Genomic DNA, 25,919 nt, shown 5'->3' with positions numbered 1-25,919 from the left:
TGGTTCACAGTCTGCTTTAATTCCAGTTCCAAGGGATATGATGCTCCCTTTTGGCCTTCAAGGCACCAGGCAAGCCCTAGGTACACACACATACATGCAGGCGAAACACTCATACACATAAAATAAAAATAACTTTTTAAGCCAGGCATGGTGGCGCATGCCTTTAACCCCAGGGCTTGGGAGGCAGAGGCAGGCAGATCTCTGTGAGTTCAAGGCCAGCCTAGTCTACATAGTGAGTTCCAGGCCAGTTGGGGCTACAGGGAGACCTTGTTTCAAAAAAATAAAAGCACCAGCACTCCTGTCTCAAAAAAAAAAACAAATCAACAATGGCTGGAGAGATGATTCAGCAATTAAAAAAGCCAATACTGCTGGCTGGAGTTCAGTTCCTAGCACCCATGTCAGGTGGCTCACAACCATCTGTAACTCCAGCTTCAGGGGAATCCAACACTTTTGGCTTCCTTGGACACACACATGCACATACACACATATACACAATTAATAATAAGGGCTGGGGGTGTTGCTGCACTCTTTTAATTCCAGCACTTGGGTGGCAGAGGCAGGAGGATCTCTGTGAGTTCGGGGACAGCCTGGTCGGCCTGGTCTACACAGTGAGTTCCAGGCCAGCCATTGGGGCTACAGGGAGAAAAAAAAAAAAAAAAAAAAAAAAAAAAAAAAAAGGAAAGGAAAGAAGAGAGAGGTAGGAGGGGAGAGAGTTGGGGTGGCTATGATCAAGACATGTACGTATATGAAACTGTCAAAGAATAATATAATATATCAAAGGAGGAGGAGAAGACAGAGAAAAAGGAAGAGGAGGAGGAAGGGAGGAAGAAGAGGAGGGGGAGGAGAAGGGGAGGAGGACAATGGGGGGTAGAAGAGGGAGGAAGAAGAGGAGAAAGGGAAAGGAGAGGGAAGATGGGGGAAGGGAAAGGAGGTAGGAAGAGGAAGAGGGGAATAAAGAGACTGGAAAATGGCTCAGTGGTTAAGAGCACTTGCTGCACAATCATGAGGACTGGAGTTCAGATCCCAGCACCCATGTAACAAGCTGGCATCCCACAAACTCCTGGAATTCCAACTCTGAGAAATCCAATGCCATCTTCTGGCTTACACACACACACCCACACACACAGGGGAACACATCCACACAAACATGCAAACATGTGCACATACATTCACCATAAATACACATCAAAAGAGATATTTTTTAGAAAGAAGAAAAAAGAAAATCAACTAAAATATAATGTTAAACTTCAAAGACTGACACTAAAACTGCCATGGGATTTTGTCTGTGTAAAGGCCTAGCACGAGGGACTGCTTGCCTGTCATCAGTGGGGTCCGAATCAGAGTCACGTTCTGGTGGCACACTCAGCGCCTCAGCCAGCTGAGAATTGCTGTCATAGACACGATAATGGATGGGCTGCAGCTGATGAGCATACCACTTCGGCTTGTCACCTATCAGGGCTGGATCAAACATATCTACCAAAAGGGGAAAAACAGTGAGCAGTAAGGAAAACTCAAAAGAAAAGTAGGACAAAGTCTAAAGCAGCTGATGAGCATACCACTTCGGCTTGTCACCTATCAGGGCTGGATCAAACACATCTACCAAAAGGGGAAAAACAGTGAGCAGTAAGGAAAACTCAAAAGAAAAGTAGGACAAAGTCTAAAGCAAAAGAGGGCAAGGGAACAGGCAAGGGGTAGAACCAGCAGTTGGACAAAGGCAGAGAGTGTGGGAGAGGGCAGGTGGACTCACTGTTGTGAATTCGTTGGAAGGCATAGTTGGAAGGGTTAAGGATCCATTCTCCAAAGTACTCCACAGCTTGAGTCCTGGCCAGTTTCTCTGCAAAAGGAGTCTGCCTGGGACGTGAGGCCAGAAAGGAGCCAGCTTGGAAAGCTACTACAGGCCGAGGGAAGAGTCGCAGGGTACGTGTATGCATCTGAAAGCCCTGCAGCATGTTAGCAGAGTTGAAGAAACGTACCATGGCCACTCTAAGAGAAAAGGAGGTTGTGAGATAATCCAAGACCCATTCCCTGTAGAGTAAGAACATTCTTAAGACTCCAAGGTCTTAGACCACCTCCCAACACCATCATTTAACAGGTTTCCAACATCAAGGGGAGACATATCTTAAAGACTCATCAGCCTTTCTCTGAATGCTGAGAGTGTGAACTATTTTGTCTCCTTGCTTTTGAAGGTGGAAAATATAACCAAATATCATTTACATTTTATATATAAAGTAAATCTGAGAAATAATCTCCCCCAAAATCAAGAGAGCAGAGAAACCAGTTTAAGAACTATTGATTGTACAGTTGACTTGGTCTTACCTGGTTGCAACATCAACCGAATCCACATCATTGCCATAAATGAGTGGGTTGAATTCAGTGGAAGGCGTCGACTGAAGATCACTAGAAGGCCTACCCAAGAGAAGTGGGATTTCCTGGCCCTCGTGGAATTTCTCCAGATTGAGAATAGGCTGGGTGTTGAGACTCATGCTAGCTAGGGCCTGTGGAACAACAAGAAGTCCTCATGTAAGACAGATTCCTGGGCAGTCAATCTCAACTCCTAGAAAAGAGCTGTCTTAACATCTTAAACATCTCACTCTCTGATCAAAGAACTGTGCTCATTGGAAATCAAGACCAACTTGTTTCAGAGCCTACATCTTTGGAAAAAAGAACCCAATTTTTCTTTCTTTTTTTTTTAGAGACAGGGTCTCCCTATAGCCCCAGCTAGCCTGGAACTCGCTATGTAGACCAGGCTGGCCTTGAACTAACAGAGATCTACCTCCCAAGTACTAGGACTAAATGCATGCACCACCATGCCTGGCTGAAAAAGAACCCAATCTTAGCCTTTAGAAAATAGAATTATGTAGGTCTCCATCTTAAGTCAACCCAAGCTCAAAGCAATTTGATAAATTTGAAGTCCAGGACAACAGCTTTCCAATTTTTTTAGTCAGGACATTATTTTCACATTGAAATCTATGTGGAAATATGAACAAGTGGAAATATGAACAAATAAAATGTAAAAACAGAGTTGCTTAGAAGGACATAAAAACCTAAAGCCTCAAATTCTCAACCTAAATCAGCCTCTAAGAGACTCCACAGGGCAGTTTGAAAAGCACTGGTCCAGACCAGCAGTGCTTTTGAAATGATAGTGGACATAGGAATCAACTGGGATGGTGTTACAAGTAGATTCAGAATCAGTACACCTGGGGCAATTCTGTACTTTTAATGAGCCCAGGTGATACTAATGCTGCTCGTTCACGGGCCACACAGTAATAAACAGGCATAAATCCACATATCGATCCCTTTACATTAGTGTCTCTCTCTTTTTCTTTTTTGGGTCAGGGTCTCACTATGTAGCTCCAGATAGCCTAGAATCCCCTATATAGACCAGGCTGGCCTTGAACTCACAGAGATCTACCTGCTGCCTGCCTCCAAAGGCGTGTGCCACCACACCTAGCTCCATGTTAGTCATTCTTAAGCAGTGACCAAGAATGAAAACACAGAAAGTGAAGAGAGCTAGAGAACTTTCTGAACTTGCAATCCTCACCAGACTCTACTGCGACAAGGTATTATGTTGTATCAGCAAAGATGAAGCAAGCGAGAGAGAAAAGACAGGGAATGACCCATTTAAACACAGTATCCTCTAGAGGGACTACTAGGTACTTCAGACAACACAGAAAAAAAGAGACTTCTAAAGACCCTTCAGATGAGACTGGGGTTCCTAAAATAAGTACTATGTTATCTACTGGTGGTCCTACATAACACAGCAAGGGAAGGAAAGGGAAGGGAAGCCTTGTCATGTTTTACCTTCAGGTTCTATGCTCAGCATGAAGAAGAAGAACATTATCAATAAAAAAAAAAAAATGGGTGCAATGCAAGTGTTTATTCAAAGATTTTTTTTAGAGTCTCACTATGTAGCCCTGGCAGGCCTAGAACGCGCTATGTAGGCCAGGCTGACCTCAAACTTACAGAGATTCCCCTGCTTCCTCCCCAGTACTATGATTAAAGGTGTGCACCACCAAGCCCAGCTCAAAGAAAGGAATTTTTGAGAAAGGTTTCTATAGAGACTATGAGATCAATTTAAGAAGATAATATAAAAGGAATTAATCTGTCCAAACCCTAATCCCCACCTTACAAGACTGAAGGAATGCTATAAAGACAGAAAGAATAGCAGACAGGACAAGAAACAGAAAGTGGGGGCTGGAGAGATGGCTTAATCGTTAAGAGCATTTATTGCTCTTCCAGAGGACCCAGCTGGCCTGGAACTCACTATGTAGACCAGGCTGGCCTTGAACTCACAGAGATCCACCTGAGTGCTGGCACTAAAGGTGTGCACCTCCATGCCTGGCTGAAAAAGAATGCAACATTCCCATGGGAGGTTCAACTGTCTCTGACCCCAGTTCCAGAAGTTCCAACACCCTCTTTTGGCCAAGGGCATACACTCACACACACACACACACACACACACACACACACGATTATGTACATCTAACTGTGTAATACAAAATAAACAAATAGGAATACAAATTTTTTTTTAAAAGGAAACAAAGTGGCTGGGCATGGTGGCGCACACCTTTAATCCCAGCAGCACTTGGGAAGCAGAGGCAGGCGGATCCTCTGTGAGTTCAAGGCCAGCCTGGTCTACAGAGTGAGTTCCAGACAGCTGGAGCTACAGGGAGGCCTGTCTCAAAAAGACCGAAAAAAAAAAAAAAAAAAAAAAAAGTGAAGTTCATTTTTGTTTGTTTGCTTGGGTTAAGACAGAGTCTTGCTATGTAAGCCCTCACACACAGCATCATACACATTACAGGGTGATAGAGCAAATAATGAATTAGAATTTTCTTTTTGTCTTTTTGAGACAAGGTCTCCCTGTAGCCCCAGCTGTCCTGGAACTCACTATGTAGACCAGGCTGGCCTTGAACTCACAGAGATCTGCCTGCCTCTGCCTCCCAAGTGCTGGGATTAAAGGCATGTGCCACCATACCCAGCCAGAAAGAATATTTTTGAGATTTATTCTGCTACCCAAAATTTGGTTCTTCTAGCTGGGCATGGTGGTGCATGCCTGTAGTCCCAGCACTTGGGAGGCAGAGGCAGGCAGATCTCTGTGAGTTCAAGGCCAGCCTGGTCTACATAGTGAGTTCCAGGACAGCTGGGGCTACAGGGAGACCCTGTCTCAAAAAGTCCGAAAAAAAAAAATTTGGTTCTTCTAAGAACCTCTTATTTGAGGCAAAGAAAATCTATTCCCTTTGGAAACAAAAAGGTAAGAGGTTCTTAGAATAGCTGCCTTCCTATAGTAACCCTATACCATCTATTACCCTCTTCTTAAAAAAAAACATTATTACGTTTCTATTTATTTATTTTGTGTGTGTGTACCCATACGCATGCCACAGTGCACATGAGGAGCTCAGAGGACAACTTGAGGGAGTCTGTTCTCTCTATCCACTATATGGGTCCCAGAGATTGAAGTCAGGTCATCAGGCCTGGCAGCAGATGCCTTAGTTGTTAAGCCCTCTCTCTAGCCCTTTCTCTTCTTTTCCTTCATTCTTTACCTACCTGCTTTAAGTGTTTCTTCAGCTCTAACGATTCTGGTTCTGGCAGGATGGGGAGCACTTCTGCGTTGGTGGGGGCAATCACCTGTAGCAGAAAAAAGAGAAAAGGCATGACCTTAGAAGTAGTTGTCCAGGGGTTTTACTTACATAAGGGCAAATAACATGCACAGAGACATTTTACAGATATAATATTATCAGATTACAGATATGTTATACTATACATTTGTGTATTATAAGATACTCACATACATACACCTTACACACATGAGAGATGCATGCACACCTGAAAAGAAATATAACTAAATACTATTGGTGATTCTCTCAAAATAATAGGATTATGGATCTTACTTTCTTCTTTACACTTACTTTCAATCTTTTTTTTATGTTTATTTTATTATTTTGTGTGGGAGTGTGTGTGCACATCACACTGCATGTGTGGAGAGTAGAGGACAACTTTCAGGAGTCTGTTCTCTCCTACTATGTGGTTCCTGGGGACTGAACTCAGGTTGTCAGGTTTGGTAGCAAACACCTTTACCCGTTGAGCTATCTTGCTGGCCCTACACTTATTTTTACTTTCTAAAACTTAATAATGAACACATATTAGGCTTTTTACAAACGTTTTAATATACTCATATTGCAAAATGTTAATAAAAATTTAAATCTACATGGAAAGACAGTTTCTTACTGGACACAATATCCCAAGAAATCTATTATCAGATTACCTACACTATATATAATGACATATGCAAAGTAATTGCCCTAAGGCTCAGAAAATGCAGGAGAAGCTCTTAATTCTGGAAAAACTAAATCTTAGAATTCTGTGAGTCCTAACCAAGGGCCTTTGTACCCAATAAAGTAAAGCTGGCACTAGAAAAAAAATTGCTTCAATGAGTCTTAAATAGAAATAATCTAGAAAAATAGCGATCGCAGAATTGGGTCTAGAATATAATCCTAGGCTACACCTGATGATACTTCAGCCCAGAGCCTTACCCTATTGCTGTCTAGATCCACTAGCCACACATCATCAGGCATTTTGAAGTCTAGTTTGTAGAGGAAGAAGCTGGCAGGAACCCCAATGATGTATGGCGTTGGAGCCAAAAGCAGCTGTGGAAAAGATAAAGGGGAAGAAAGAAAGAAAAAAAACCTGTGTGAGCACATATCAATCAGGATTTTTCTAGATAAGGAAATGCAGGCCCACAATCCCTTTCCCAAAACACTTGAGGCTAAATTAGGAATTTTTTCAGATTTTATAAAGGTAACATAATCCATTTCAGCAAATTAACACCTAGAGCAGCATAACAAGTAGTCTATAATCACTAATTGTGATAAGCAAAGAGTATAAATAGCAAGGTTTTACAATCCAATCAGTTCAATCCACCAAATATTTCAGATTAATAAATTATAAGGGACAGAGGACCAGCACTGACCTACATGGAGCTTCCTCCCTCATGAAAGCAATGATGTCAAAGCCAGAAGACACCTTGAGACTCACCTGCTCTGCTGATGCCATACAGGTGGGAAGCAGTGGAATGACAGGAAACATGTATTCCAAGGGGTAGATCATTGCCACAAATGCCATCACAGACATGGAGAGTGCATTGTAGTCTCGAGACTGTAGCACCACCTGGCATGGCCATACCATACCATAAAGATTACTCAGCAGCATAACATAAGGTTTACAAGGAAACAGCTTCCAGCACCACAATTCAGTTTGTGTCACCACAGCTGCAATCCACCTGGCTCTAGTCCTAGCCATATCCGTCACCTCCCAACACAAACAATGTAGTAGTCCTCCCTTAAAACACCACCTCCTTAGTTCTTTTACTCTCCGTCCCAGGACAACACACTGAACAGAACTACTGATAGGCTCAGAGAATTAGGTCAGTATAAGTAAGGATAATTCAACTGAGCATTTCATATGACATCAATCTTAATTTAACCCTTGTCTACCAAACACCTGCTATATACCAGGCATCACATTACCTCCTGGAAATAAAGGGATGAAAAGGACAGAGTCCCTGTCCTCAAAGAGCTTACTCTCTAGCCCCCAACAGGTTATACAGCTCTCTCTAGAAAGGTCTATAAAGCTGGCCTTCTTACCTTGTGTTCCAACAGGATGCAAGTTAGCACCTGAAGACAAGCATCCACACCCAGAAGTTCCAAGGGAAGGTGAAGTGGGAAATCCACTAGGGTGAATCGAGAAGGGTCTGGAAGAGCAAAGGTCAGAGCTGGCTGGAGTTCCTGGGGCAGGACCTCAATGTCCACTCGCTTTTGCCCAGAGACAGGTACTGGAGAGCGTAGCAATCGATAGATCCAGGCCTCAATCTCTCGAAGGTCATGCAGAAGGGCACTTGACTTCTCCTCCACCAGCAGTGATCCAGTGAAGATTCGCCACATGGTGTCCCTGAGGAGCAGACAGCAAGACTCAGACACGAAAGCATTAGCAGCTGATACCACTGAAACCCAATATAACCATGAGGATAAAGGAGAATTGCTAGGAAAGCCCACTCTGAGGTCAGATGGAACCAGACAGTATATTCGATGCCAAGAGCAAATGTAGAAAGGTGTATTTGATAGGATTCCATGTCATGCCCACCATAAGACATTAACCCCCTCCGCACTTCTCTAAATACAATTACAGCAGGAGGTCTGACTCTGCAGCAGTCTTATGCTCAGGACTGCAATGTTCAAAGAGTTCTAAAGAAGCACAAATTGTAGAGGAAATGTCTTATGCCCCTCACAGATGAATCATAACTATTCTCTAAGTGCTTCCCCTTAAGCAAATCATACCTTTGCACACCTCGAGGGATGCCCAGTTTCTTGCCTAGCAGCCGTTCACTACAGCAGTCTACCAAACGTTTGAGAGTATACAGACACTCCCGGAAGGTGGAGAAGAAAGGATAGTGGCTTAGCACGCACAGAGATGTCAGAGTACTGTTGCGAGAACGGCTGCCCCCCTTTGCCCAGTGTTTGCCTCGAGGAGACTGGTTCACATCAGGGGTGGAGTCGGCACTGGGAGGCTGCAGGGTTGAGCCACTCTCTGAGCTCTCAGTGCCAGCCTCTTCTGAGGCACAGGTGGCATGAGTTCCTTCTTTCCCATGGGATCCTGTTCCACCTTCTCCCTTTTCCTTAGGCATTCGCTTTTGGAAGGAACGGTAGAAGTTAACACAGATGCCGTAACGGGTGACTCCAGTGTCCTTGTCAGTGAGGGTGAAGACGAAAGAGGTATCATCTCGAAGGCTCATGCGCCGCTGCCGCACACTCAGACAGCCCTCTGGCTGGCAGAAGAACACTACATCTGGGGGCAGGGGAAACTCAGGGTGATCCTCTAATGGGTATCTCCGTAGCAGTTCAGGAGTCTGGGCCACACTATCACTGCTTGGGTGCCTGAAGAACATAAAACAAACTCAGCAGTCTGATGTCATAGGACATACTATCCTATTTAACCACAATCAACAAATAAAGCTCAAAGTAAGCTAATGATAGGACCTCGGATGTATGTAGACAGCTTGCTACATTTAGTTGACAGGCTAAATGATGTCTGTATCGTTGCAAAGGCATCTATCCTGAAAGTTTCAACAATATAATCATCACTGACACCTTAAGATGATCAACACCTTTCAAAGTATATTACCTAATAAACTATCACAAGAATATAAGCAGTAGAGGAGTACAAGGACTTTTCCTTTTTTATTTTTTTAATATTTTATTATTTTTACTTTATGTGTATGCGTGTATTGCCTGTGTCTAGGGAAGTGTGCCCATGTCATGCAATGCCCGTGGAGGACAGAAAAGGCTGTTGGATCCCCTAGGACTGGAGTTATGGACAGTTGTTAGCTGCCATGTGGGTGCTGGGATCTGAACCTGGGTCTTCTGCAAGAACAACCAGTATTCTTAACGAGCCCCGACTTTTCCTTTTTTACAAAATATGAAAGCTTGGATATAAAGGGTACATCCAAGTGATTTGTTCAAAATAACAAAGTTGTGAGTTAAAAAAATTTTTTTTTTTTTTTTGGTCTTTTTGAGACAGGGTCTCCCTGTAGCCCCAGCTGGTCTGGAACTCACTATGAAGACCAGGCTGTCCTTGAACTCACAGAGATCCACCTGCCTCTGCCTCCCGAGTGCTGGGATTGAAGGCATGAGCCACCATGCCCAGCTCTTTGAGTTAAAATTTTTAGGATTAGTCGGGCATGGTGGTGCATGCCTTTAATCCCAGCACTCGGGAGGCAGAGGCAGGCGGATCTCTGTGAGTTCAAGGACAGCCTGGTCTTCATAGTGAGTTCCAGACCAGCTGGGGCTACAGGGAGACCCTGTCTCAAAAAGACCAAAAAAAATTTTTTTTAGCATTTATTTATTTAATGGGGGTGGGCGTACATGCCACAGCACATATGTGGAAGTCAAAGGAGAACCTGCAGGAGTCAGTTCTCTCCCTCCACTATGTCATGTCTCAGGGATAAAACTCAGGCCATCAGGCTTGGTAAGCTGAGCCATCTCACTGGACCAAAGGTATGAGTTAAAAGCTGAGTTTTGCTCTGACTCAGTCTAGACCAATATTCCTGAATCACCCCACTGTGTGGTTTTCTCTACCAGCATTAGTGTTCCCATCAGGGTTAAAAAACAGGGGATAATAAGATATGCAGATCAACATAAAAATAACGGAAGATTTTGTGGCTGCTCCAGAGAACAAGATAATTTGTCTTCTTGGTTACCTGGCCCCTACGATCACTAGATAGTCAAGTAACCGAGGGCAGAACTTCTTCTTTTGTACCATGGCTCCAATTCATCAGTTCATCTCAGAAACACTTCAGGGCACAGCACAAGGAGTCTACGTTTCCCAGTGGAATTCTGATATTATCTGAAAATTCAAGTTAACAGGGAAAAAGTACTGATAAAGATCCACTGCTATGCCTAAAGGAATCATCCCTCTCAATTTCACCCCAGCACAGGTCAGAAGGCCTTCCACTTTAGTACTAAGGAGAAGAGAATCTGACACTAGCTTGGCCTACTGGTTGTCTAGGTTTATGGGTTTCCAGAGTCAAATATCAAGTAAACCAAGGGGCAGGGGAGTGCAGCTCAATGGTAGAGTGCTTACCTAGCATATACAAAGCCCAGGACTCAATCCTCAGCACTGCAAAAGGAGGAAGAGGAGCTGGAGAAATAACGGCTCATCTTCTCATTCCTACTAAGTAGCTCAGTTCCAGTTTAGCCCCTGAGGCTATGTTTCTAAGAAACAGATCTAGGCAGTCTAGACTGGACTTAGTAATGATGATAACAAAAATTAAATAATTTTCAGGACCACTCCAGGGTTGATCAAGATCAAACCAGACTCTTCAAACAACATTAATTTGTACTTCTAGGTCTAGATGGAAGCCTAATTATTCTGTTTCACAAGCTGCATTCAGCTTGATGTGAAACTACCATGTAGACTTTCTAGTTAATTGCGCTCAGACAATAACAACAGCTGGCTATTCTAGTTTATGTGGTCTGACATGAAGAATGTCCGTGTCCCAACTGCCTCATGTCCAACCACGGCCTTCTCCCTTAGGGACCCTAAGCAAGAAAGGGGGCCAGTGGCTGCTGCTACTAGCTCTGCTCTTGGTGCTGAACCAACAGCTCTTGTCTAGTCTGGTCTTGGGATGAGAATCAGTAATATAATACCTGCAAATGAGGCCTGTCCTTCCCTATGTTACAGAAATTATGACTTAAGTACCAAAAATACTAGGACTTCTAAAAGGACAAGAAAGGTGCTCAAAAGAATTTCTAAAATTGGGGAAATACTAGATATTTTATTAAGTATCTATTATTTCTTGTGAGGTCTTCGTATTTCTCTAAAGTGTTTCACTCTGCTACAGGATTGATTTCCAGAGCTCTGAGATTCCTCCACTATGTTCAGTCCATAGCCACACTGAAACCTGGTTCATAGTACACACACACAAATCCCACTACAATGCACACATAAACACAGTCCACTCCTTCATTTGCTGCTGTGGACACTTCCATACAAACACACATGTACACTCCCTGTTAAGCTTAAAGCCCTATTTGATTTATATAGTGAGAAGGAGGTTGATCTTTTTTTTCCTTCTACCTATAAACAAGACCTATTTACAATACTTCAGGTGTCCTCAAAATACTGTTCCTTCTTTCCCCTTGCTCCCAATAGAGGACCCGAAGGTAAAAGGATTCAGTTTTGTCTCCATAGCGACTCTGGTTCCCAGTACTATTTATAGCAGAGCCACAGCCCCTCCCCTGCTTGGTGACCGCACAGTGCTAGCAGCTGCTACACCAGAGTCAGCCAGGGCCCATCACATCTTACTCTCCCTAAATCCGAGACACCTCTTCCACTGACAGCACCTGCTAAGAATCAGGTTATCTTCACTCCCATCTGTCGTTCCTTTGTTCTTTATCTCACTTGTGGCTTTGAACAGAAATAGCTCCTCACCACCAAGTTCCTGAGCATGCCACACTCAGTCATTTCTGGGGTTCACCACTCTTTTAATAACCCCAAACAGCCCAAGACACGGGTATACTGCAGAAGTGGGGCATCTTATAGAACTGAGCTCAGCTCCTCCTAGGGAAATGAAAACAGGAGAGAAATGAAGGCACAAAATGCAATATGGGTGAAAACCATATGTTCTACCTAGAAATATCTACTGTGAGAGTCAAAGTATCTTAGAATTTATAGGAGATGGCTCAATAGTTAAGAGCACTGGCTGCTCTTGTGGAGGACTTGGGTTCGGTTACCAGCACCCACATGGTGACTAATCACAGTGGGTAACTCCAGTTCCAGGGAATCCGACACCCTCTTCTGACCTCCGTGAGCACTGCATGACAGGGGTGCACTTACATACATGCCGGCATACACTCATACACATAAAATTTAAAAAAAATAATAAAACATTTTAAAACAGAATTTATATTACCAGAACTGTAGGCGAAATCTTTAGATGCAAGTTTACATTGAAAACCAGAAGCAGTCTCTGGTTAAAAATCTCAAAAGTGGGCACTGAAGCTTTCTCCTAATAAATTAGGCGTGGGGACCTCTCTAGTATTGGTGGGATGGAGGCTCTCTCCATATCCAGGTCTATTACCATATTCTACAGTTCTCATCTCCTTCCAGAGCTACCTAAGATCCTGTGACTATCCTAGCTACCAGTGTTCAGATAGATTTTTAGCCTGGATTCCCATCTCTTCAATAGCCACTGCCTTCAGACTGCAGAAATAACCAAGGCTTCTCTTCTCATTCTTTTTTCCTTCCCCAGAGACTCTTAATCCTGACACCATAACTCACACTGTCTTCATAACCAACTAGGCTAAGACTCCACCTCATGCTTCACTTCTATTTAATAATGCAGAGCCCCTAGCTCCTGTCCCCATGTAGTCCATAGCTCAAAATGCATTCCTTTCTCCTGAAGTCCTACATCACCATCCACATCTAGAATTCAGTCCTTTAGTTCGTCTATGCCTTTTTAGCCTACAATGGCCATGGTAACCAACCCTTTGGATTTGTCCCTCATTTGGGGCAGGACCTCATAGTAAAACCACAGGAACTCGACCCGGGGACGATATGACATCCTCGATGACCTGAGCACAACCGGAGGCTTCCTCCCCGCCCCCACCCCGCTCCTCCTCCTCCTCCTCCTCCTCCTCCTCCCCCTCCCCCTCCCCCCTCCCCCTCTTCAGGCAGTGAGTGACCTTGCAAACTCATCCGCACACACTGGCCCAGCGGGGGGTGGGGGTTGGGGGGTGGGAGAACTGGAGCAATGAAGCCAGAAATGGATAGGATTGGGAAAGAAGGAGAGCACGAGGAGGAACTGAGATGCACCAGGATGTAAAGGGCGTACTAGAAGGAAACATCAAATGGTGTGTCTAGTCTTCAGCAAGTCAATATTGAAGCATGAAATGTAAATTGCATATATGTATATATTAGAACGTGGTTCTCCAAAACCTAACCACAAATAAGGCACGCGCACGCATGCACGCATACAGCACACATGCACAGTCCACACGCCAGGCGCTGGTGCCTGTCCGGGCCGGGGCTGGACAGCTCTGCCCGCCCCCTCACCTGCTGGACAGTTCCTCGCCCCAGTCCCGGAACCCGCACTGCGAGCCGGGCAGGAATGGAGCGCAGTGCAGCGGCCCGGAGCCCACAGACCTTCCGCGGCCCGCGCCCCACTCGGACCCCAATCTCAGCTCTCTCGGAGACTCCACGCCCCCTCGCGCTCCTTCAGGGCCGCCTCAGAGACCGTTTCCTCCAGGAGCCCGGCACCCCTCAAGTATCCAAGTAGGGTTCCCGGTGGCCCGGACACCCCTACCTCCCGAGCTCAGAGGAACCTGCCTTTCCGGCCCGGTGCCTCCCGGCCGCGGAGCGTTCGTCGCTTCCCAACCCCGAGCCGCTGCGAGCAGGCGCCAGTTCCGTGTCTGCACCGGGGGACGCGTACCTCTCGGACAGGGTTCCGGAGGGGCTGGCCGGGGCCAGGGTCCTACCATTCGCCGCCCGGGGGCTAGGGCTGCACCAAGCCGAGCGCCGGAAGGTGGAGCCAATTTCGGGAAGGCGGCGACGCACACACCTCTCGGAGTGGGAGTGGGAACGGGATGGGGCGCTCTGGGCCAGCCCAGTGCTGGGAGGTGCCAAGGGGAGGACTCAAGGCAACACCTTTTGTTTAGGTTGGCAAACAAATTTTAATTCGACATGGGCGTAGAGCCCGTTTCGACCAAATGGTAATTAATCTGAAAGTACCTCTCCGGATGAAATGCCTCTGGGACTTTCTGACCGTCTCTCCAAACCTCAAGCCTCACTCCCCCCTCAAGCTGTTTGGAAGTGCCCAGCCGCCTAGGCTGGCAGGTCTGCTAGTCAGCAAGTGGAATCTACCAATTCTAGATGGTGGGGGGGGACTACAGGCGCCAGGATATCACCTACACCGGCGCGCACTAAGAGGCAAAGTGAACGATGCCGCGATGCCCGCCGGGAAATGGAGTACAGTCCTTTTGACAACCTAAAAAAACGCACAGGGCCACCTCCCCTGGCCTCTAAGAACTTTTCTTCCTGTCCCACGGAGCCCAGAGTCCGGAAGGAAGGATACCTGGCCCTGGGTCTTTCAGGTTGACAAAGGAAAAAACTAAGACATTATATATGCACGTGAAGTGCACTGCTGAGTTAGTTCTGGAAATTCAACTCCTCTTCCCCCACTAGAAAGACCACCTGCTTTTACCTGGATCATTAAGAGGGAAGGGTCATCTAAGCCCAAGCATTTCTCTTACGCAGTGGGGCTAGTGAACAGAAACTGTCACTTGACTCTGAGTCTGGAGGTGGATCCTAAAGGGCACAGCTTTCCTCCTCCACTGCAGCACCCCAACCCCCAGCCCAGAAATTGGTTTTGCTAGTTCTATATTCATCTTGGTCTTCCTGTTCAGAGTGCCAGCTCTATCAGTGAAGCAGCCCTGAGGCATTTACTGCCAAGCCACAGAGAGATAATGGAGAATTTCTTTGGGGGCCCTGTGGGGAAAAACAGGAAGTGGTGGAGGCAGGATAGGCAGGGCCCTGAAGAACCCTGTGCAAAGTGGCCCCCAGGTTAGTCCATTTGGTTGGGTCAACAAGGTCTTCAGATGGTGCACAATTTTGGCACCCCCCTCCACACACACACACACACACACACACACACACACACACACACACTGCCCAGCAGCCACAAAACTCCCAACCCTTTGACTCTCCTTTAATGCCATGCGAGGTCTCTTTCACCCAGTTCCCAGGAATGTTTGCCTTTCTCAGTCTGTTCCATCTCTAGGAGGCAGTCAGTAGGTGGCAGCCATGTGGCCCCAAACAGAAGACACGGAGGAAAAGCAGTCATTCGTGCACATCCCAGATCTCAGAGAGCAGTGGGGGAAGTTTTTTGTCCTGCAGGCGCAGTGCAAACACTTGCTCTGAGTGGACACTGCTCAATGTCCGGAGGCTCACCAACTTCATTAGCATTCGGGGGAACATCAGGTGGTCCTGGATAAAGGAAAATGAAGGGTCTGTTGCTTTTCCCCAGAGAAGGTTGGGCAGGGCCAGCAAAATTGTGAAGAGGTAAAGAATTGCATATGCTAGGTGTAGGCAGAAGGGTTTTTGAAGGAAAGTGGGTATATCAGAAAATGGGCCTGAAGAGCAAAAGAAAAAGGCACTGGGGGAGACTCACGTGGGGATGATGGATGGAGACATAGGCATGCAGGGCCTCCACATATGTGTGTTGCAGCTTCTCTACTTGGAGCTGGTCCTGCACGTTGGGCCGGTCTATAGGTCACCAACAGAGTTGAGGAGCAGGTCTGGCCAAGGTCTTAGTTCCATACCCAAAATCACAACCCCTAAATAGGGACATTTCCCACCCGAGCTTTCTCATCCCCGAATAACACTGCAAGCACCCACACCCACGGTCCCTGCCCGGTGGGGACTGCAGCTCTCCTGGGTGAAAGTCTTGTACACAGTTTCCCTCCTGCCCCTCCTCCGCACCTGCAGAGAAGATGCTGATAGCAATGAGCAAAGCAAACTCGGCATCATTGAGTTGCAGTTCATTCATCGCTCTGGAGAACTCAAAGATGGGGTTGATGAACTCCACCTGCAGCCCTGGGGAGGCAGAAAGGGGGATGAGGGTTCTGACAGGAGTAGCAAGAACTTCCTTTAATCTCAAAACGTGGAGAACTGTTAGGAACTCGCTAAGATGTTTCCAGGCCTCTGCTGTGACAGGGCAAGTTTCTTAACTTCTATCTTCTCTGTGAAACAGGAGTCATAACTGAATCTATCTGATAAAACTATTGTTTTATGCTGGGCATGGTGGGTCATGACTGTAACCCCAGCACTTGGAAGCCTAAGGCAAGAGGATTCCAATTCCCAGGCCAGCTTGGGCTATAGAAAGAGCCTGTCTCAAAACAAAACAAAATGAAGCAAAAACTTATTGTGATGGTATGTAATGGCTAATATTGATAGTCAACAGGATACAGAGTAGTCACGTAGGAGACAAACCTTGAGGCATGTCTGTGAGGGACTGAATAAGAAGAAAGAAACTGCACACTGGCATTCATCTGTCTCTGTTTATGGACAGTGACTACAAGATGACCAGCTACCTCATGCTTCTGCCGTCATGCCTTCTCTGCCACGGTGGATTGTAATCTTAAGCAACAAGTCAAAATAAATCCTTAAGTTGCTTTTGGCAGTATTTTGTCACAGAAACAAGAAAAATAATATAGATTGTTATATGATAAAGTATGCAGGGTGCTTAGCACAGTGGCACATAGAAAGTCCTAAATTAAATAATAATTAGCCAAGGACTGGAGAGATGGCTCAGTAGTTAAAAGCATCACCTACTCTTGAAGAGGGCCTGGGTTCAGTTCCCAGCACCTTCATGGGGCTAACAACTATCCATAACTCCAGTTCCAGGGGATCCAACTCCCTTTTCTGGTCTCCATGAACACTGCATGACATGGGTGCACTTATGTATATACGTTACATACAGGCAAAATACTCATAAAAGAAATAGACCGTCTAAAAAAACAACGAAAAAAAAAACCTCAAGTTTTTTTCTTTTTTTTAAGTGGGCTGGATGGCTCAGCAGTTAAGAGCACTTGTTGTTCCCAGCACCCACATGGTAGCTAACAACCATTGGTAACTCCAGTTCCAGGAGAATCTGACACCTCTTCTGGCCTCCTCCAGTAAATGCAACTTGATGCACTTACATACGTGCAGGCAAAACACTCATACTCACCGGGCGTGGTGGCGCATGCCTTTAATCCCAGCACTCAGGAGGCAGAGGCAGGTGTGAGTTCAAGGCCAGCCTGGTCTACACACTACATAGCAAGTTCCAGGACAGCTGGGGCTACAGGGAGACCCTGAAAAAAAAAAAAAAAAAAAAAAAAAAAAAAACCAAAAAAAACCCAAAAACAAAAACAAAAAAAACACCCATACTCATAAAATAAAAATAAATTAAATATGGCAAAAAATTGTAATTAATTTTTGTGATAGGGTCTCATGCAGTCCAAGTTGGCTTCAAACTCATTTTGTAGATGAGGATGTCCTTGAACTTCTTTTTTAAAAGATATTTTATTTATGGGCTGGAGAGATGGCTCAGTGGTTAAAAGCACTGACTGCTCTTGCAGAGGACCCAGGCTTGATTCCCAGCACCCACATGGCGGCTATGAGCTGTCCTTAACTCCAGTTCCAGGGGAATCCAAAGCCCTCTTCTGACCACCGTGGCGTTGCATGACATGGGTGCACTCACATACATGCAGGCAATACACTCATACACATAAAATGAAAATAATAAAATATGTTTTTAAAAAGATATTTTATGGGGCTGGAGAGATAGCTCAGCAGTTAAGGGCACTGACTGCTCTTGCAGAGGACTGGGTTCGATTCCCAGCACCCACATGGTGGCTACGAACCGTCCTTAACTCCAGTTCCAGGGGAATCTGAAGCCCTCTTCTGACCTCCGCAGCATTGCACAACACGGGTGCACTCATATACATGCAGGCAATATACTCATATACATAAAATTTTTTTAAAAAGATATTTTGTTTATTATTTTTATTTTATGTGTATGAGTGTATTGCCTGTATGTAGGTAGGTGTACCCCTGTCATGCAAGGCCCGCAGAGATCAGAAGAGGGCATCAGAGCCTCTGTAACTAGAGTTATGGAAGGTTGTCAGGGGCCATGTGAGTGCTGGGAATCGAACCTGGGTCTTCAGCAAGAGCAGTCAGTGCTCTTAACCACTGAGCCATCCCTTCAGCCCTGAACTTTTGATCCTTCCATCTCCAGCTCCTGAATACTGGGATTATCAGCATAGACTACCATGCCCAGTTTATGTGGTACTGGGGCATTGAATCTAGGGCCTCATGCATACTAGGCAAACACTCTACCAACTGAGCTATATCCCCCTTATTTTTGTTTTATTGAGAAAAGGTCTCATGTAGCCCAGACTAGCTTTATACTCACTATGCAGCAAAGGATAGCCTTGAACTTGTGTGTATGTGCGAGCATATGTGTATATGTAGGAGTGCACTCACCCAGGCTTGTATATGTGGAGACCGGAGGTCAACATCGGGTATCTTCAACTATTGTTCTCTACGATAGTTTTTGAGACAGTCTCTCACTAAACCTGGAGCTAGCCATTGCATCTATATTGGCTGGCCAGTGAATCCCAGGGATTCTCCTGTCTCTGCCCCTAACCCAGCACTAGGGTTCTAGATGTGTGCCACCGTGCCTGGCTTTTACATGGTGCTGTAGATCCAAACTCAGATCCTCATGTTTGCAAGGCAGGCACTTTACCCACTGAGGTACCTCCCCAACCCATGGCCTTGAACTCTTGATCCTCATATTTCTGTCTCCTGATTAAAAGAACAAACAATAATGAAATCAGTCTTCTTGCAGAGAAGACAGAGCACATGCAACAAACCATGACCCACAGCCAAGATACCTAGTGCATTTCTTTCACACTCATTGTCAGAGTCTCCACCCCACACTTTTTCTAGGCTTTCTCATATTTCTTTTAGCAACCATCTGCTACACTTTTCCATTGGAGGTTTCTTGATTAGTCACTTCCTGTAGTTTCACCCTGATATTTATCAAGAGTTGTGTGTTGCTCTATTCAATAGGCAAACCTGATTTTATAAAGCAATTCTTGATGAAATTCTAAGCCCAAAACGTGCTTAAAAATTTTAAGACAAAAATGTACCTTTAGGGCCTGATGTAGTGGTATATGCCTTTAAATCCCAGTGCTTGGGAGGCAGAGGCAGGCAGATCTCTGTGAGTCCAAAGCCAGCCTGGTCTATCTAGTGAGTTCCAGGTTATATAGTGAGGCCTTGTCTCAGAAAAGAAAAGCCCCTTTATAAAAAGATAAAGAAAGGTTCTAGAATTGAGTTATACTCTCATGAGAGCCCACTAATACTTGCTGGAGGAACATGTCAAAGAGGATTGGTTCACAACATTAGTCATCCATTATGTGCAACATATGGTAGTAGATGTGGAGGGATGAAGAGACCTGACAAAACAATCCCTATGGGAAGACACAGCAAGGCAAAACAAAGAAAACAGGGTAGACAAACCTTTTTAAAAAAAGAAGGAAAGAAAGAAAAAAAGAAAGAGAAACCTCTGTTCCTTTTTCCCAAGACCTTACTGATAAAATGAGAAATGAAAAACATGATGACATCAAAACTGCTTAAATAAAGAACTCATAAATAGGAGCAGAATCAGATAGCACAAATCCATAAAATACTGAAGGAACAGAGCCATCAGAGCCGGGAAGGACTCAAGAAGGAAGATGTTCTGACAGAGGCAAGGGTCTAGAAAGTCTAGGTTAGTAACCATTTGGGGGAAAGGTGTTTGGTAGAAAAGAGGGACAGGGCTGGGCTTTAAAGCTGGATAGAGTTGCCAAATTACCTATTAGGTACCTAAACATTCAGGCAACAAAGAAATGTAAGCCAGACTGGCTTTATACTCACTATGCAGTCAAGGACAGCCTTGAACTTGTGTGTATGTGTGTGCATGTGTGTATATGTGCCTCCACAAAGAAAGGCAACGGGCTGACAGAGCCCTGTGCTGCCCTCCAGTAAAGAGAGGCCTTCCTAGAAAGTTCATTGGGTAGCCTGTGCCAGGACAAGAGGCATGTGAGCTAGCCTGATCACCAGATGCCAGCAAAGGTTTTCTGAACTCTGGTCTGGATCCCAGCCTTGGATCTACCATCCCTGAAAACAGAGTCACAGCATCAGCAGTATTTTAGAACCTGTTCACTTAGCTTGGGTAGCCCTCAATCTCCTGTTCACCTCAGTTCTATTCTCTCCAAAATGCCTTCAACCTTCCATTCTCTCCTAGCCTTGATTCCACACAACCAGCTCTATAAACATCATGAACAGCTAAATAAGAGAAACCCTAGTGTTTGTGTTTAGCCCCAAGCAAGTATCAGACCCAGCACCAATGTGTACCAATTATTAGAGAAAATAGTGGTAGATACTGGATACTATCCTACATCTGTCTCATTTGGCCCATTTGTCATGCTTTGACTCTGGTTCCATAGCTCATCAGAAACAGAGACAGAAAAAGAGTAAGGGACAGTAAGCCTGAGCGATCCTTAAAGAGCATTATTTGGGAAAGGCTTGTTAACTTTAGTCTATTGAAAGGCTTGGTACAGTGGCTTTCAACCTTTTTTCCTAGCTATACAATATTTTCAAGTGTTACCCAGAAGTGCAATGTAGAATGCAAATTTAAGCGGAGCTTCTTGTTTGGCTAAAGCAAGGATGAAGGCCACTGCTCTGGTGTTCCCCAAGGAGGTGCTAGAGTAGCCTCCTCAAGTCACTCAGAACACAAGTTTGGAAACAACTGGCCTGATGCATCAGTGGACAGGGGTCTGCTTGGAGCAGCTGAGAGAGGCCAAGCAGCATTCCAAACTTCTCTTTTGGAAAAACAAGAGGTATCTTCACTGTACAACCACCCAAACTGTAGGCCTCTGGTTCTCTAATCACAATGGTCCCTGTGACAAAAAGCACCTGTCCATCCAACCCAATTCCCTAATCATCTTGGTTCTCACCTGCTTTAGCAAAGTCTTCCCGGTTATAACTGAAATCCTTGAGGAAGGTGATGCTCTCACTCCCAGGGTTGTACCTCCGAGATGTCTCTAGAAGCATCACCTGCATACAAGTAGCAGCTCTCAAACAGGGATGAGGGGGTTGGTCTTGGTACACAGCCTTTGAAGGGAAGGTTGATTCCCTTTCCTCCATACCCCAGTGGCTTGGGTGCTCCCAGATGGATGTCTGGAGGTCCCCCACAGAGTCCCACTCTGGCTCTCCCTTCATCCCTTTCCCTTTCCAGCCACCTCAATTGCAGAGGTCTTCAGCAAGGCGATCTGGTCCTCCCTACTGAGCTGCAGGAAACCAGGAAGCTGTTTGGCAAAGTCAACAATCTCCTGCACCGACACGATGGCCAGCTCAGTAAAGTGGGCAAAGCGCTGTTGACGGGCCTCCCGGCTCTGGGGATCCGGTGTAATGGGCCAAGGCTACCCAGGGTGGGCAAGGAGGGAAAAGGCCAACTGCTGTGAGTCAGATATCAAGAGGCCACCTGGTGCTTTGGGCACAGCCACCTCTCCCCAGGCCTGTCAAGTACCGTGACGCGAAGCTGGTCTGAAAAGGAGCGTCTGTTACACTGTTGCTGGGCAGTAACCAGCTTCTCAATCATGCCCAGTTGCTCTGGGCTGAGCTGCGGTAGGACTTGAGGAGGTGAGGAAGCACTTGGGGACACTGATGTGGCCTGAGCCTGTTCCTCTTCTAGCCGCTTCAATTTCTTCAAGCGGATCTGTTCTTCTGACAAAACACCTAAGGACAGGACCAGATGTGAAGAGGAAAGTATGGATAAGGTAGGATGGATCTCAACACTCAGGAGACAGAGGCAGGCAGATCTCTGTGAGATTGAGGCCAGTCTGGTCTACAAAGTGAGTTCCAGGCCAGCTGGGGCTACAGGGAGACCCTGCCTGAAAAAGACCTCAACAAACATCCCCGAAAGAAAGAAAGAAAAAGAAAGAAAGAAAGGAAGGAAGGAAGGAAGGAAGGAAGGAAGGAAGGAAGGAAGGAAAAGAAATGATGAAGTAAAGGGGATGGTTTGCGGTTCCAGGAAGCAGAATGTAGGTAAAAACAAGGAAGAAATTTTAATCCACACTCAAGACAGGAGTAAGCATCTGTCTGTCTGCCTTCACATCAGGGCATCAGGGCACCAATTTTTTTTCCCATCAGCTCTTTCCCGACTCTGCCTCCCCCCGGCCCCCCACACTCACACTCCTCCCGCATGCCCGCCTGGCGACATTTTCGAAGCCGACACTCCTGGCACTTCCGACGCATGTAAGTGTCCATGGGGCAGTGGCCACCACTGTGGCAGACATAGCGTGCTCCCTTGATGACACTTCGGCGGAAGAATCCTTTGCAGCCCTCGCAGCTCAGTACGTTGTAATGGAAGCCAGAAGCCTTGTCCCCACACACACTGCACAGCTCATTTCCCAGCATTTTGGGGGCTGGCCCCTTTTTCCGTTTTTGTGGGCGAAGCTCTAGATACAGACAGAAGCCTTAATGTCCTCTCTTCCTTGGTCAGTATCCTGGGTACTCAGTGATCCTCATTCTCTTCATTGAATGCTCTGTATCTCTTTCTCTCTCTCTCTCTCTCCCTCCCTCCCTCTCTCCCTCCCTCTCTCCCTCCTTCCTTTTCTCTGACACAGGGTCTCAATTTGTAGCCTAGATTGGTCTTGAACTCTTGGGCTCAAATGATCCTGCCTCAGTCTCCAGAGTATCTGCAATTACAGGGGCACATCACAGTGCCTGGTTTAAACTTTGTGTTTGTGTGTGTGTGTGTGGTTTTTTTGAGTCAGGGTCTCCAAGTAGTCCCAGTTAACCTTGAGCTTACAAAGATCCACCTGCTTCTGCCTCTGGAGTGCTGAGATTAAAAGGGTGTGCCGGCTAATCTCTTTATCATATCAGTTGCTGTCCTTCACCAAGGACCACTAAATCCTAGGTACCCTAAGAGCCCTTTATATCTATAGATCCTTAAGATAACCTAGTGATTAGTTTCAATTGACAAACAAGGAAATTGAGGCTGAGAAAGTCTATGATAGGGATAGAATTCATGCCAAGGTCACTCAGATCTTGTTGATACCAAAGTCCTTGATCTTAACTGTGACATTATAAGCAAAAGGCCCCATGATATCCCTCCCAGATCTAGGGAGACCCTATCATCTCCAAATTCAAGAGCTTTTTACCTGTGGGCTCTGGAATGGCCTCTGCTCTGGGGAGCAAGGCTTTAGGCTCTGCTGCCTCAAGTCTCATCCCCAAAGCACCTCCAGATGATTGGGGCATCCTGGCTTCCTCCCTGAGAATGCAGCTGTCGCCTCCTCGGGCCTGGCTTCTTGCATCTTGCGTTTCCAGCTTCCACAACTCTGTTGCAGAGTCTGAGCCCAAAAGAGAGGCACAAGAGGGTTGCAGGTCCCATCCCTACTCTGTACCCAAGTGTTCCTGGCTGGGAAACTACAAACATCTCTACTCATAGAAGGCAGCCAAGCCCCAGCTTATGCTCTCAGACTCCTGGGTTTTGTGGGAACTAGGACTAAATCAGTTGTAGTCCCTTGCACATCAAGGAGCTCTTAAATGAAGAGGTTAGCCTTTGTCCCCTTGGGGGTGCTGCAGGGCATCTATTTCAGAAAGCAGACAAAACTCTCAAAGCAGGGCTGGCTAAGCATGGAGACATGCCAGCTCTTCCAGCAGCAAGCCCAGATAGTAGACTGCACCCTGGCTTGCACCTGTCAAGCATGAGAGCCAGGGCAAAGGTGTCTGAATAGGAGACAAGCAACACTAATAGATCTGGCCTGTGCTTTCAAGGAGAGCTGGATGCAGGTAGCAAAGAAGGCTGGTTCCTAAAGGAGGAGAGGAGCTGGAGGCCTGGGCTCAGGGGAGAGGGATGGAATAAAGCAGCTTACCAGGAGAAACATCAGGCACAGGGGCCTCCAGCCACAAGGACATCTCTTCCTGGAGCCCTGAACATTACCAAGGCACTGTCCTGCAGGAATGACCCAGGTTACACTCTTCTAGAATTGGGCCTCAGCTCCATTCTCCTGTGCCTGCCTTTTATCAAGTCTCACATTATCAGCTGACATGACTTGCCATGTATTAGCCTGTGCTTAGGAGGCTTTCCAAAACTTTCCTGATTTCTCATCCTACCCCTATCCCTATGAGATCAGGAATTTTTTTTTTTTTTTTCTTTTCGTTTTTGGGTTTAAAACAAGGCTTTTTTCCGGGTTAGCAAAATGTTTTTCCTTTGACTTATACCCCACGCAGTGTTATGAGCTTTCTTGGATGTTTAATAATCATACTTGGCAGCCTATACTAATGGGGTTGGAGAAAATTAAATTAAAGGGGGAATTTTTTTTTTTTTTTTTTTCCTTTCAGTTCTGGGATTGAAACCAGGACTTTATCCAGGCTAGGCAAATGTTCTTCCATTGAACTATACCTCCAGCCTGTCAAGGACTATTCTTAAGTCCATTTTACAGATAAGGAAACTAGGTTCAAAGAGATTAAGGAAATTGCCTATAGCCACATAGGTGGTGGTGGTAGAGCCAAGAGTGGAATCCTGCTAAGTCCAAGCTCTCAGCCACTGTTTTCTACCCTCCTCCCTACCCACCTCCAGGCTCTGTGAAAGCCCTTCTCCTTGCTCTAGCATTGGGAAGAGCTAAAGTTGGCAGGGCCAAAAGACTGGATCCAGGCTCACTCTATGAGTCTGCCTGTTAGAACCTCATTCCTGCCACTTTCCGGAGTCCCAGCATAAACTTCTTGTTCCAAGAGTCTCCCCAAGACAGGACCTCCTCTCACAGAACCCCTCCAGTTCTTCTGGGACCTAAACAAAACCCTATCCTTGTCCATCAGCATTATTCCTTACTTCTCCCCCCCAAATATCCTTTTAAACTCTCGAGGACATCCTCTCATCCCACCCCACCCTAGATGCAAGTACAGAGTCCCAGGCCACTGCTGAGCAGACCCACCGAGTCCCCAGGCCACCAGACTTCCCGGCTGCGCAGTCTCTGGAGCCCCCTTGCTGGGAGAAGAGGGTGGTGCAAGTCCCGGATCCCGAGACCACAGGAACCAGCCGGTGACCCGAGCTGAGCACTCAGGGACCGGGAGCAGTAGTAACGTGGAAAAAGGCTGAGGGGAGGGACTGTAAGGGGTCGGACCACCGCTCCTTCCTGCCTGCCCAGCGACCTGGAGCCCTGAGCCTCCCAGGCCCCCGCCCACGAGGTAGCTTCCCCACCAGGCTGACTCCTCCCCAGGTGGCCACCCCCTCAGCCCGGCGCCACCCTGTCCCCTACCCTCTACCAAGACGGTCGCATTTCCCCGCAGACTGGCCCAGTTCCATCTCTCTCCTTCCTCTCCTCACCCAGGAAGCTCTTTGCTTTTATGGAAGGACTGCTTCCCAGGCACCCCCACCCTAATCCCAGCAGTCTCCAGAGTCTGCGTTCCCTGCCCCCTCTTCCCCGATAGACACCTCGCGGAGCAAAGGTCCCGGCACAGCCCGGAATTGCGACACTGAGCCCCAGCCTGCGTTCCCAGCCTCCCTCCTTCCCTGCTTCTGGGAAGGCGCCAACCTCTCCCCACTAGCCCCAGGACTGGGCCAAGCTGGTAGAACTCCAAGGGTGAAGACAGGCAGGTACTGGGCCTTCCAGGGAGTATGTGCCCTGGGGAGCCAGAGAGCGAAGAAGGCTAGGAAGAGGTTGGTGCTGAGCGATGGCAGGCCTGGGACAGGGATGGGGGGAGCAGATGGCAGCAACCTTGGGGCCAGTCCAGGATAGACCCTGGATGATCTACCTAGGCAGGATGCCTCATCTAGGGTA

The 25,919-nt window shown here is 46.5% G+C and overlaps 2 protein-coding genes across 34 annotated transcripts in view; both read right to left on the bottom strand.

Moving 5' to 3' along the window:
- Madd (MAP kinase activating death domain) overlaps positions 1-14,880 on the bottom strand; it is a 52,797-nt gene extending 37,917 nt beyond the window's left edge. For 24 of the 29 annotated variants that reach the window (XM_008843580.3, XM_017800759.2, XM_017800775.2 and 21 more), the window contains exons 1-11: positions 13,982-14,880; positions 11,895-12,111; positions 10,250-10,395; positions 8,331-8,927; positions 7,641-7,944; positions 7,033-7,164; positions 6,531-6,644; positions 5,545-5,625; positions 2,317-2,495; positions 1,748-1,983; positions 1,317-1,473 (exon numbers count right to left, since the gene is read on the bottom strand). In XM_008843580.3, the coding sequence (XP_008841802.1) occupies positions 1,317-1,473; positions 1,748-1,983; positions 2,317-2,495; positions 5,545-5,625; positions 6,531-6,644; positions 7,033-7,164; positions 7,641-7,944; positions 8,331-8,927; positions 10,250-10,311 (1,862 nt within the window). In that variant the 5' untranslated portion in view covers positions 10,312-10,395; positions 11,895-12,111; positions 13,982-14,880. Of the gene's footprint in view, positions 1-1,316; positions 1,474-1,747; positions 1,984-2,316; positions 2,496-5,544; positions 5,626-6,530; positions 6,645-7,032; positions 7,165-7,640; positions 7,945-8,330; positions 8,928-10,249; positions 10,396-11,894; positions 12,112-13,605; positions 13,626-13,878 lie in introns of those variants that run through there. The other 5 variants (XM_017800757.2, XM_008843581.3, XM_029568580.1 and 2 more) reach the window with 5 other exon arrangements.
- A 360-nt stretch (positions 14,881-15,240) lies between these two features.
- On the bottom strand, positions 15,241-25,545 carry Nr1h3 (nuclear receptor subfamily 1 group H member 3). Of its 5 annotated transcripts, none has more exons than XM_008843574.3 (11): positions 25,398-25,544; positions 25,074-25,233; positions 24,015-24,094; positions 23,301-23,489; positions 22,329-22,595; positions 21,665-21,873; positions 21,378-21,557; positions 21,093-21,192; positions 16,030-16,143; positions 15,719-15,813; positions 15,241-15,534 (listed from the first exon to the last, which is right to left on the bottom strand). In XM_008843574.3, the coding sequence occupies exons 3-11, from the start codon at positions 24,055-24,057 to the stop codon at positions 15,388-15,390; spliced, it is 1,344 nt and encodes a 447-aa protein (XP_008841796.1). In that variant the 5' UTR covers positions 24,058-24,094; positions 25,074-25,233; positions 25,398-25,544; the 3' UTR covers positions 15,241-15,387. The 5 variants fall into 5 exon arrangements, with proteins under 5 accessions (XP_008841796.1, XP_029424443.1, XP_008841797.1 ...); XM_029568583.1 differs by having other exon boundaries at positions 25,405-25,544; XM_008843575.3 differs by lacking the exon at positions 25,074-25,233 and having other exon boundaries at positions 25,398-25,545.
- Positions 25,546-25,919: the final 374 nt, after the last annotated feature.

This window comes from Nannospalax galili, unplaced genomic scaffold, assembly GCF_000622305.1.
Source record: "Nannospalax galili isolate Female #2095 unplaced genomic scaffold, S.galili_v1.0 scaffold1200, whole genome shotgun sequence".
NCBI classification, from domain to species: domain Eukaryota; kingdom Metazoa; phylum Chordata; class Mammalia; order Rodentia; family Spalacidae; genus Nannospalax; species Nannospalax galili.
The sequence above is the reverse complement of the archived record's forward strand: the minus strand, read 5'-3'. Positions and strand labels throughout refer to the sequence as shown.